The 13,408-nt window shown below is 35.6% G+C and overlaps 1 protein-coding gene across 10 annotated transcripts in view; it reads right to left on the reverse strand.

The window, feature by feature from the left end:
* DMD (dystrophin) overlaps nt 1–13,408 on the reverse strand; it is a 1,160,159-nt gene that overhangs the window by 704,291 nt on the left and 442,460 nt on the right. For all 10 annotated transcript variants that reach the window (XM_055801176.1, XM_055801179.1, XM_055801178.1 and 7 more), the window contains 5 exons: nt 10,956–11,101; nt 9,823–10,035; nt 5,926–6,039; nt 4,621–4,776; nt 1,956–2,126 (listed from right to left, as the gene is read on the reverse strand). In XM_055801176.1, the coding sequence (XP_055657151.1) occupies nt 1,956–2,126; nt 4,621–4,776; nt 5,926–6,039; nt 9,823–10,035; nt 10,956–11,101 (800 nt within the window). The remainder of the gene's footprint in view (nt 1–1,955; nt 2,127–4,620; nt 4,777–5,925; nt 6,040–9,822; nt 10,036–10,955; nt 11,102–13,408) is intronic.

Raw genomic sequence — 13,408 nt, forward strand, 5'->3', positions numbered from 1 at the left:
ACAGAGATGGAAAAATCAACTCCATTAATCACGACCAGCGAACACTAACCTAACATGGAGAGAGGACAAAGTGAAAAGGGAGTGTCTGCCTAACAGCACTTTCTGCATCAGACCCTAGGCAAAGCAGCTTAACAGACATAGGAAATATAAAGATCAAAGGGACACAGAGAAAAACAAATGGATGGTGAAATAAACCCATAACTAAAAAATCCTATATAACTGATCTGGTACCATCAACCTGCCACTTTTTCCCTGTTTTAGCCTATATAAGCACAACACCTGATAAACCCAATTCCCAACTTTCTTCCTCCATCTTTTGCTACTCCCCCTCTTGTTATGCTGTCTCATTTGTAAAATATAAGATTATCATACCTAGCATTGTTTCCTCTGGGTGCTTATAATGGGATGGTGTCTATGACTGCAGACATACTGCTACCGGAAACAGAGTGATGGTATACATAGTGGCATCAGTGTGTACTGGTCTTCACAGGAATTTAAGATGGGAACTCCCTGGCCCGAAAACACTAAACCAAAACCTTGCTCCAAACAACCTTCTTTCTCTCTGGGTCTGAGAAAGTCCATGAACCAGAATAATTGGGATCAGGCTGCCATTGTCAGAAAGTTTACGAGGTTGCTCTTGGCTTTCCTTTTCCCTAGCTGTGGGAAGAAATGGGCTGCAGGATGAACAAAGAGTTCTTGTCTAGATTTTGCCTGTTGTGTGTGACAGAAGAGGTGGCTGCAAGCCTTCAGGGAAAGGATCATCATAAGCAGGTGAAGGAATGCATGACAAACGATCTGGTTATCTGCATAGGTTGAGGTGTCACATTTTGGCACAGCCTGTACTTCAGCTTGAAGTGCAGAATATTCAGCAGGAAAAAGATTATAAGGGTTGTGTCTAAAACTATACATCTTACCCATTTTTTAATGCAGTAAAATGTATAAAATTGAGGTTTGATATTTAGTTACTAAAAAAACACTGTATCTCTAGAGCAGATGTTTACTTTTGATAGTGGATACCCCATCCCTTGAAGTGTTCAAGGCCAGGTTGGATCTGTCTTTGAGCAACTTGGTCTAGTGGAATGAGTCCTTGTAGGCGGGTGGAACTAGATGGTCTTTAAGGTCCCTTCCAACCCACACCATTTTATGATATGTCTCACTTACAATGAATTGAACTTGTTACATATATTTCCATATTTTCTGTATATTCTGACTGGCATCAAGTAATTTCTGTCATAAATTAAGAGATCATTGGTTGCATGGTCAGATACTCTCAAATACTGACAAAACCCCATGGACAATGAAGAGTATGTGAACATAGTGTTGGATAGATTGTTAAGGCCATATAATCTGACTTCCTGAATAGCACAGGCCAAACAATTCACCTATGAAGTAAAAATCAGTCCACATCCAGTGGCTGAGCAAGAGTATGCTTCAGCATGTATCACAAACTAGTGTTTTTGTCCAAAGGCCATATTCACCCCACATGAAACCAACATTATTAATTGAGACCAAAATATGCTGTTCCTGTAATGCTATACTAAAGAAACAGTAAATTATGCATACTTAGTACACACCAACATGCATCTTGAAAACCTAAATCTTATCCCTCCCTAATACAAAGAGAAGACATAAAACTGATTTCACTCTATCCGTTAAATGCTGCTAACACCTGATTCTTAGGAATTATTCCTTACATAAAAGAATCTGGAAGCTGCATCAAAATCAAGTATTCAATAAAACAAAGAGGAAAAAAATCAACGTAGTATTGTAAGAGATTAAAGATCTCCCAACATATTCCAAATAGAAATTATTTCAAGCCACCTACCACTTCAAAACTTAGGCTAAAAAGTAGACCTCAAAAGACACCTTCCTAAAAGAACGACTAGACATTCTTTACAATGAGAGCTTCCAAAAGAACTTTTTAACACAGATCAAGGATTTAGTTAATCTTTTACCTTCAGTTCCTCAATAGCTTTCTGTAATTCATCAGGTGTTTTATACTCAAAATCTCTTTCCAAATATTCTTCCTCAGCTTGTGTTATCCATTCATGCATCTCTGACAAATCCTTTCTGAGACTAACTGTCTTATCCAAACCACCTTTTAATGCTGCCTTCTTAGCATTGGCCTGTAAGAAAGAAAAGATTGCATGGTATTTAATGCAAAGCTACTGTAGAAACAACTATATTTTAGCCTGAAGAGAACCAATTTAAATCCTATACTAATCACATTGCTAGTAACATTGTATGTTACATTGTTACATACTACATTGCTGTAATTAGGCAGATGTTAACAAGGAATTAGATAGATATTAATAACAGGTAATCAAGAAAGTATTACACATGTGCATACATCCTTTTTTTTAGTGAGTCATTGCTGTGCAGAACGAGTTTTCAATGATCCTAGAACATCCTGAGGTCATTAGAAAACAAATCTGGAAAAAACCCATCACCCAGGGATATCTTCTAAAAGATGTAAAAAGAACCACCACAGGAGACCATGAAAGTGCATCCAAGGATGAAACCAGAGGCTCTTGAGCTATAAAGTCAGATGGCCTTCTAACCAGTTTGAATGCAATTTGCTAGAGAAGAAAGCAATATGCATAGCTCCCTTCTACTAATGAGGTCATTATTGATTTTCTCAGAAAAGTGTATATCCTAAAAATAGGTAAGTAAAAAAGGAACTTCCCAGTGGGAGAAACTACTTATCTTAAAGGAAAATAATGCTTCTGTGAAATCCTTTGCCAGTCATTATGTAGGGGTCATATAATATGTTATACAGCTCATGTATGGAACCAGAACTAGATGATATTTAAGATCCCTTCCACCCCAAACCATTCTTTGTTTCTATGATTCTGCATCAACTTATCAAAATTGTCCATAACTGTTTGATCCATTGGCTGAGCCATCTTTCAGTGGTGTAAAGAAGTTTACAACAAAACCAGTTAGTTGCACTGGTGCTGTTTTTCAGACCTGGTCTTGCAGAGCTGATCATGACAATATCCTGCACTGTGATGCTACTTCGGTAAATGTCATTTTCAGTCACAACAAGAGGAACTCTGTATTTGATCTTAGTTTTTGACTGTTACTGGCTTCACTAGCCATCCTTGAGGACTAGCTGTTACGTATAAATGTTGTTCTACATACATGTTGTTTTGTAAAAGAGAGTAACAATAAAAAGGTGATGTTCAACAAGTATAGAAGCAGAACCATATATGGCCCTGCAAAATTGCTTCTTCCCTCAGTCATTGTACCTGAAGACAGGGTAATCTCCTGTCATCTGGAAAGAGTATCTGCCAATTGTTAGTACTCAGAGTCATATTAACTGCATGTATATCAACCCAAGCTGATTTTTCCAAATTCTTTCATGAAATTCCCACAGACCAAACTGATTTTTATATTTATTACTCATGTGTTTAATAGCTCTTACTGAACAAGTTGTGTTAGAAATGCTCACTGAGAGGAAATAATTTGTGCTGTGTACGGAACAGAATTATTACAGTCAGATTTTAAGGGAAGTCAGAAGAAAACTGTAATAGACTTCTAAACTCATAAGGCATTACTTGAAATTTCTATGAGAGAAGTGCAAAGACATTCCAACTTATTAACATTACAAAAATAAGCAATTAAAAAATCAACATTAGTTGAAGGGTAAAGACTACAGAACTGGATCAATAAAATGTCTTACATATTTCAAAGATCAACTTTTTTGAAAAATGTTTTTATCAGAAAAATATACAAAGGCTATTTTTCACATGTAAAGTGAAGAATAATAATTCTAGAAAACATTAGACCACCTTGAAAGGCAATAGTTTTACTATTACAGAAATAGACATTAAAAAGTTAGAAAACAGAATGAGCAAGTAGAAAAAACAGTAAAAACACCCAGCCCACCACAGCCCACCACAGCCCGTCCCAGCCCGTCCCAGCCCACCACAGCCCGTCCCAGCCCACCACGGCCCGCCACAGCCCGCCATAGCCCAACCTGAAAGACATTTTATTTGAACTATCATAAAGAATGAGAATCCAAAGGCCATAATTGAAATAATAGTAATTTTTACATCCCTTAATCTGTAAAAGTATTTATTATGACTGCCTTTAATTAAAATAAAATAACTGTCCTTGCCTGATATGACCTATTCTCTCAAATTTGTGTGACCATCAGAGACTGTAATTTACACAAATGTATATGTGTGCATACTCTTAATTCCAATTTACTGCCTTAATGTCTTACTTAGTCTGGAGTAATGACATGCAAGTACAAGATGCAAAAGAAAATGTAACACTAAATAAAGAACTCATTTTTTTTGCAAAAGCCCATATACCACTTTAACATGCCAGTTTTGCAGGAGCCATAAAATCATTCCTGTTAAGATCTAAGATATTAGTATGTAACTTCTTTTATAAAAATAGTAAGATATTGTATTAGAACATAAAGAAATATACTTTACATGTATGGCTGTATACTGAATAATATTCCTAAAATGGAAGTTTAATTAATGTGAACCAACTATGTCAAATTCAGTTTCAAATCTAATGGATATGCATAGAAGGACAAATTCTGCCAATAAGAAACCTGATTTTTAATTTGAAATGAATGAGTCACAGCAGAAGATGTGATACCTGTTGACAAATATGTTCCCATTGAATATTGAGATCCTTTAGTTCTTTTTCTATTCTGGAAGCAAATTCTGGCTCTGCTCCACTTTTCATTTTCTTCCCAACCTCATTAACACTGTTCAAACTGGGCTGGATTGTCTGGATATCATTCACTAAGGCCTAAAGGAATAGCAGAATATTAGCAAGCAGCATTCACACCAGTTTTCAGGTATGCTATCCTTATCAAAATGCATCTACGTAAGATTCTGACTAGTCTTTGATGCAGATCTCCACTTAAATGAGCACAATTAACAAGCTTAGCTATGAAAATGCATTAAAAAGTAATGAGCAGCTGTAATGTGGTAAGCAATGCTGTATCAGATAAAAGTTAATTTGCAAAACATATATTATGTAAATTTCAAATGTTATGTATATACTATATATACACAGACATATAACGCTATATATACTATATATTATATCTATTACAATGCCTATATCTTTTATTCACATTTGCTAAAAAGCATCCCAGCACAGTAGTGGAAAAACTATTTGTGAAGTCATTAACTGTACCAGCATTATCCTTGGGTTGGTAATTCACCTGATAACTTCCTGAAAATTACCTGAAAGGTGATATACTCTGGTTATGTCCAATTATTAGAATTTAATTTGTGGTTGAATATTATTTAAGCCCTGAGATAGTTCTAAACTGTCACTTCCAATTTTATTTCCTAAGGCCTTTTTCAGTGCTGCAGATGTTACCTGGGCTTCCTACACAGTGGAAAAGGCTAGAAGTGTAAACACATAAAAGATGATGAAGATTTTGGCAGTTTTATTATATGTTTGACAGTAATAGCCAATATTTGTGCAAACTCTTCATAAATTCAGGTGACAGATTTTAAAAGTTATGTTAATTTACTGTTCTGTAGAGATAACAGTTGTCCGATATGATTTATAATAATTTTTATTTACATAAGAGATAAGAGAGAAAGTTTTTTCCCTGCTATAAATATGGAATGATACAGTCACTGTATGCCTCCTCTCTGTAATAAAGTTTACAAATTTTTACCTTATTTTTCCTTCAAACCCAGGAAATGCAGGATGTTCAAATGCACTGCAGAAGACAACCCCCTTATGACATGAAATAATTTTTAGGAACAGTAATCATTTGTGTAACATCTCTACAAGCCTAGCTTATAGAATAAGCTAGAATAATAAATAAATAAATAAATAAATAAATAAATACATAAATAAATAAATACATAAATAAATAAAAAATACAGAATAAGGTGGAATCAAATAATTGCCAAGCAGGCAAGTAATACTCACTGTACATTGCTCAAGTTGCTTTTCCAGTGCTTCTGAATCACCAAGGGCGGGCCACTCTTCCTTCAGAAAAACATCCACTTCAGCCATCCACTTCTTCAGTGTTTTAATGTCATTCTGTTTTATTAAAAATACATTTTATTGCATCATAGAGAACATGACTGGCAATAGTGTAATTCATCCTGGCACTATGACTAAAACTCATTGCAGTCTAATTTCAAGATTATTGAACTGTCTGAAAAATACAAACACGGCAGAGAAACAAAACCAATTTTATCTGAGACCATCATTGACTCTTTAGCCTGCACTCTGACCATTTCTGCCCAAGTTTAATGTGCCTGCAAGCAGGCAACCTTTTGGCTCTCAAGTTTATGCCTTCCAGATATTGTTTATGTTTAGATGTTCACGCGTGCTCATTGGTTCCTTGTATGGCTTCAGACTACTCATGCTAAGCAATTAATTCAGGCTCACCTATTAAATCCTCCCGTGCTTCAACTTAAATTTCAGACTCCTTTTGGAAGTTGCATGCTCTATTGCTTATTTCTCTATCAGAACACAACACAGAAAAACTCCCTTACTACTCAAAATGAAAAAAAAAAGTAATTGTAAAAGTAATTGCAACAGATTCACTTCAGAAAGAAAAATCATATAATGACTCAATGAGTCATTTCAAATACTGACTCTCAGTTACCGTTTCTAGCAGTAGATTATTTGTAATCACTATTTAGCTTTCCATTGTCTTTAATTAACCCTTGAAATTAATAAAAAAAGCTAAATATCAAATGTTTAAAAAGAAGGAATGCTACTAGCCCCAGTCAATATTACATAGAAAATCTAATACCTTGAAAGGCAGAATAAAATTTAGAAAGATATTCACTTACAATTACCTTAAAATGCCACCTTAGATAAACAGTTAGATGCACATGTTAAAATAAAAGTTAAAAATGGCAAAAAATTTGAAAGGCAAATTATAAAGCATTTGTTCATCAAACTGTTTTCATCAACAGTGAAGTACATATCGATGTTATATGCTGAATGCAAAGTTGAATTAAAGCACAAAAAAAGGACATTTCATTAGAATACAGACTGTGCCCTAAAATGTGTACATAAAAGCCTTAGCAACTATTACAAGATAGATAACCAAAGGGAACATTTTCCTAATATGCTTGATAAATTTAATAGCAACAGGCTACCATGGAAAATGGACGGACTTAATAACAATAATAATACAGAAATTATCAGTATACTTCAGAATGGCAATTACCAAAACACTGTTTAAGTGTCTACTGAGAATTCCATTATCAGTCAGTAAAAATAGTTCAGAATTCATGATGAAACTTTAATACCTTTAAAAGAATACTTTAAGTATAGCTCATTAATACTGCAAAATATAGATCTGATGGGATTTACTTAAAAAGAGATCAGTTTCCAGCTACCAATGAAGATTGAATGTATGACTTGCATTTTTAATCAGACTGTAAATGCATTTTATTTATCCACACTGATTTCATCGTATCCCATGCTGACACATTCCATAAATCGCAACAGCTAAAATAATCGTCTGGAAGTCATTCAAGGAGTTGAAATGACAATGACTTTTATATTACCTGTGTACTACAGTGACTTCAGCAATAAATGTAAAGGCTCACATAGCTAAAAAAATACATGCTGTACCGAGGATGATCATGATGCTCAGGACTCTCTCCTTTTAAGTGTATTGCTATGTTTTGTGCAGTTGCACATATTTCATTATACTATTGATAAAACCACTTTCCAGTTTTCCTATTTATATTGGGTTTATGTGGCAAGGTTTTGGTAGCAGATGTGGCCTGTGTGAGGAGAGGCCCAGTGCTGCCCAGCGCTGCACACAGCCAGTTGCAGCTGCCTCGAATGGACCCACCACAGGACGGAGCTGACCCCATGGTTAGCTAGTGATGCCTCTGTGATAATACAGTTAAGAAAGGGCAAAAATGCCAGGCACACAAAGTAGGACAGAAAAAAATTTAGAAACATCCCTGTAGACACCAGGCTGAGTGAAGAATGAGGGAGAAGTGTTCCATACACCAGAGCAGAGATTCCCTTGCAGCGTATGGTGAAGACCATGGTGACACAGGTTCCCTCCCTGCAGCCCGTGGAGGGCCATGGTGGAGCAGATATCCACCTGCAGCCCACGGAAGACCCCATGCCAGTGCAGATGGATGTGCCCTAAAGGAAGCTGCAGCCCATGGGGAGTTGCAGACAGGAGCAGATAGTTCCTGAAGGACTGCAGCCTGTGGGAGGACCCACGCTGGAGCAGGGGAAAATAATGAGGAGGAGGGAACAGCAGAGAGGAACTGTTATGGACTGACCGCAGCTCCTGTTCCCCATTCCCCTGTGCCCCTTGGTAAGCAAGGGAACAAGAGTAAAGCAATGGAGTTCAGACTAGGAAAAAGAGGAAGGGGCAGAGGTGTTGTTTTAATTTTCGTGTTTGTTTCTCACTACCCAAATCTACTTTAATTTTTCCCAAGCTGTGTCTGTTTTGCCTATGATGGTAACTGATAAGCAGTCTCCCTGTCTTCATCTCAGTCCAAGAGCTTTTCTGTCCTATTTTCTACCCCTGTCCTGCTAAGGACAGGGAGTGAGAGAGCAGCTGGGGCATCTGGTTGCTGACCAAAGTTATCCCACCATACCATTAAACTTCATTTCATGGCCAGCTTCAAACAACAGAGATGCAGCTACAGAGCCAAAATTACAATTTAGAGCAATGTGGCACTTCAGTAGTGAAATTATAAATGGCACTGATAAAATATTTCCTCTTTTTTGGTCCATTTTGCCTATCTAAAAACTGATTAAGAGTAACAAAATAATCAGTACTTTTCTTCTATTTTTTTTCCCTCTACAAAAGAAATGCAAGAACACTTTTCCAGAAAATTTATTCCTGAGCAGACAACTCTATTGAACTAAGCTGAAAATAACAACTACAGTTCACATGCTATTGTATTATAATTCACATGGAGTTAATCATGTATCATGTTCTGCTACCAGCAAACCAAGACCCAGGACACAAATATTTGGTGTTGTAAATAGAAGAAATACAGAGACACAACACTGAGAGGAAACACACTATAAGAACACAGCTTTGAGTATGGCTACAGGATCTCAATATTCAGAATTTTCATTGCAGTATATCCCATGAATATTCAAGTGCTCATTTGCATGGGGGTGAGGAGAGAAAAACGTATAAAAAAATTAAAAATACTTTCTTCATTTTTGTGACTAGTTGATCTTATTTCCTCTGAAACCTGTCCCTTGAAATTCTATAGAAATAGAACAGGAATATGATAATAATGGACATTTTAAATATTATAACATCTAAGTCATAGACATCCCCCTGTAATGCTGATACATGTGATTTATAAACACATATAAATAGGAGATACTCCCATTGAGAGAAACAGTGTAAGGTTCCAATGCCATCATTCCAAATACCTGATATTCACGCAATTGTGTAAGTCAGATACACTTCTGCTTTCTGTTATCTGCTCCCAAGATATTACCATATTTCAAATGACTTTAATTATATAAGTCAATCCATTAAAGTCAATATGGTTACAGCTGCTTCAGCTGCATGAAAAAGTACTTCAGCTATATCAAAAAAGGTAACTAGAGGAATATTTAGTAGCAATTTCATTGAAATAAAACATAAGTTTTGCTATTGAAACAACATAGGCAGAAAGCCACAAAATCAGATTTCAAAGTAAAATCTTGGACCCTCCAAAATCAAGTGAACATTTTAATACATTTTATGTAGTGTTTTGATATTTCACTTTGGTGTTACTTTCTTGAGGTGTATGTGTTCTGTGCTAGTCCCACAGCCACAAGCCACCACATAGCAGTTGAGGCTGAAAAAGTTTGGTTAACCTGGAATCGCTGGAGTTTGGTCATAAGCTCCTCAAGTTTCTGACAATGTTCCACCAGCTGTGCTGATAATTTCTTCCAGCGGCCAAGGACCACCTCAATCTCTGATCGATATTTTTGGCTGACTTCTGCAGGGGCTTTCCTGGACAGATCTTCCACAGTTGTGCTGAGATAGTTCAGGTTTTTTTGCTGCTCTTGCAGAGAACTTTGTAGAGCCTATGAATAAGAAGCAAATTCTCTTTGTTTCACAAACACAGGTGAGACTGCTGAAGAAAGAAGTTAAAACTATAAATGTAGGTCACCTTTGCTAAAACAATTTTTTCTCTGTTCTTCTCAAACTAGAAAGTAGAAATTTTAGTTGAACTGAGAATATAACCAGAGGGGTTTATCTCTGTTAATAGAGGTGATCCACATACACTTCGTTAATTTGAGGTAAGAATTTACTATGGCCTTAATTATTCCACTTTCAAAAGAATCAGAGTATGCTGGGAAAAAAAAAAGATAAACTTAGAACTGCCTCTATGATTTAACGTTTTTGATAACTTCTCAAAACTTTTGCAATTCTTAGCCCAAATTTGCTGCACTATCTTTTGTTCTATACTTTTTTCTTTCTGAATGTGCATTAATAGTTGCCTCAAACATGCTTATTAGCCATCCAACAGTAGAACAATTATCAAACAGTGAAATGCAGGGAAGGTTTGTAGCCACTGGCAAAACTTGTTCCATATTTGTGTCTGCTTGTAAATTTGACAGGAAATCTGACAAAGTCCATGCTGCATTTTGCAATTCACAATCATTCCCATGTCAGCACTGGGAAATGACATGAGCTAAATCTATACTTAACTACCAGAGCTATCATCAGAGTAATATTTTATATATCATGAGGACAAACAAAGGCTTTTCCTTAACATGTTCAATATTTTATAAAAGCAGTTTCAATGGTGAAGAACACTTTCAGTCCTTCAACTTTAGGAATCATTACAATCAAGCATCCACCGTCTCCACAACACCTTGCCTAAAACCATAACAGGTATAATTCCCTCAAGATCCATAAGCTTCAGCAAACTCATGACAACTAAGGATTTCTTCCTCTAAACCTTTCATTTGAGGCATTCGCCCCCAGCCTGACCACTCACCTTGAGCTCCCTGAGTCTCTGCTCCATGATTTCATATTCAGCAACTGCAACCTCAGGCATGGAAAGTTTAGTTTCTGACTGTTGGATCCACAGAAGTACAGTGTTCATTCTCTCTTTGTAGTGTGCAGGAGGCAAACTGTCAAAAACTTTATTCAATGGGAAAGAAAAAGGACAGAAATTAAATAAATTTGTGCTTTTTCTTTTTTTTTCTGAAAAGTGTTAGATAAAAGACCGAGCAACTGGGCCAGTATGTCGATGTCAGATTTTTCCAAAATTTGTGGAAGCAGAAAACTTTTGAAGAATGAATACGCTTGTTCTAATGTTTATGATATCTCTGCCATTTTATCAGTTGTGTGTCATTTGACTTGCTAGTTATAGGTCACATGGCAACTTCTATAGCCAAGACAAGTAGTCTAAAAATGTGTGTTTAGAGATTCACAGGCAAATCATCGTACTTAACCCAAATTCATATTGCAGAAAAGCAGTAAGAAACAGCATTCCCTTTTATGGTCCATGTTTGTGTGTTTAATGTTTCTGTTCAAGTAAAATGTTCTGTTCAAGACATCTGTTCAAAGCTTAGAAAATTAATCTTTTTTCAGCATTAAAGTTTTATTTTATTTAACTGTGCTTATTGTGCCAACATTACAGCTGCTGTAAATAGACAACATCTGGCATACACATGAGCAACTCATTAGCAGAGATATTCCCTCTGCCCTCAACAACAGTTGCTTCTATACTTACTGGAAAAAGAACAGACAAATAACGTGCCTGGTTGGAAATGAAACATTTCCAACTTGCACCACATAACAATGAAGTATATAAAAGGTGAAAAAAATGTTACACCTATTCCTACCTCCTGTATGCCTCTGGTGTTTCAGAAAGAACTGTACTGAAAAATTACATAACTGAACAAAAAGCAATTTTGACAAACAACACAAAGTTTTTAAGTGCAAGCTTGCTTACATTCTCACACAGCAATGCTTGGCAGAAGGTACTTCGGATTTTAACCTATTTTTTTAGCTGATCAACAGAATGCTGCTTGAAAAAAACCCTAATATTTTCAGTTAGGCATCACAACAACATACGAAAATCAGGGCAATTTAAACTCTGTCTTATAGACTGCGTGCTTTGTATGGCATACTTTCCTCATATAAATCTTGCCTGATCTATCTATCACACACATCTGGGGATTTACAAAAGACTTGGGTACCAAGAAAGACAAAAATTTTTTCCTCTGTGATGTATTTTCTTTACACAGAAAGTAGTACTAATACATTCTTGGAAACACAGAAAACAAACATTTCCCATCTCATCAAATAGCATTTTATATGTTTTTTGTTCCTTAGTGAGACTTGTACTGTCTTTGACTGATTTAATCCAAGCAATTCCTAGTTTAGAATAGAACATGCATCTAAACACATCACTCCAAATGAAGTGAGATATAATTTCAACAGCTCAGAAATGTTAAAGGAGTATACAATTCTTAAACTTCAATTTTATTTAGAAATATGAAATAGAGTTCAGTATTGTTATGTAATGTTTTACTTCTATAAATACATTTCTTATTTAAATGAAAAACAAATCTTAGGACTAAAGTATGAATTCAAGCAGCTATATTAAAAAAATGGCTACATTCTTAGCAGTGAAGGGCACCTCTGAACAGGTAAAAACACAAGATATGCTGTTACAGCATACTCCACCAAACTGCATGAAACTCTTATCTTGCAAGTCTGCCAATAATAATAGTAATTTTAAAACCATGCAAACGCTGCAAATGCTTTGTCCTATTTTAATGATTTATGTTCTCTACTATAAGAAGGATTAAAAGAGAGTTCAAGAGGGATCACAGATGTTGATTTCATCAGTTTGGTAGCTTTCCAAGTTGGTTATTAAATATTCCATTTAAAAAAGTTCAGTGAAAAAATAGTTTTCCAATTTCACTTTTCAAGACTACTAGTAGTGAAAAATTAGTTTTCAATGCCTTTTGCCTAGTTAGAGTTCTGAGGGCTTGTTGGGTTTAGGGCTTTTTTCAGGTGGTAGTGGTGTGATGATTGTTTTTTGGTAGTTTTATTTTTTATTTTTTTATTTTTTTTTTTAAGATAGACAATGTGTCAACATTTTTATCCACAAGGAAGCATATTAACATCTTTTTGCATGACACTTATGATGAACCTATATTGTTTTTTTCAGTTCATGGTGCCAATGGTGAGAATCCAGTCTAACTCCTATAGTGGGATTCACCTTACTTAATTTTAGCTGTCTAAACAAAAAAAAATATTGTCTCTCTGTGGGCAGTATGGATCTCTAAATTCTCCATGCTCATAATATAAACACACATCCAGACCTGTTTATTTTTATCCTAAAATTTGCTTTGTGATACTAATGTTTGTGGATTAAGGTTCACATGATAAGCACAGTGAATTAATATGGATTCTGCTATACGACAAAAAAAA

The sequence above is a fragment of the Falco peregrinus genome, chromosome 4 (assembly GCF_023634155.1).
Source record: "Falco peregrinus isolate bFalPer1 chromosome 4, bFalPer1.pri, whole genome shotgun sequence".
Lineage (NCBI taxonomy): Eukaryota > Metazoa > Chordata > Aves > Falconiformes > Falconidae > Falco > Falco peregrinus.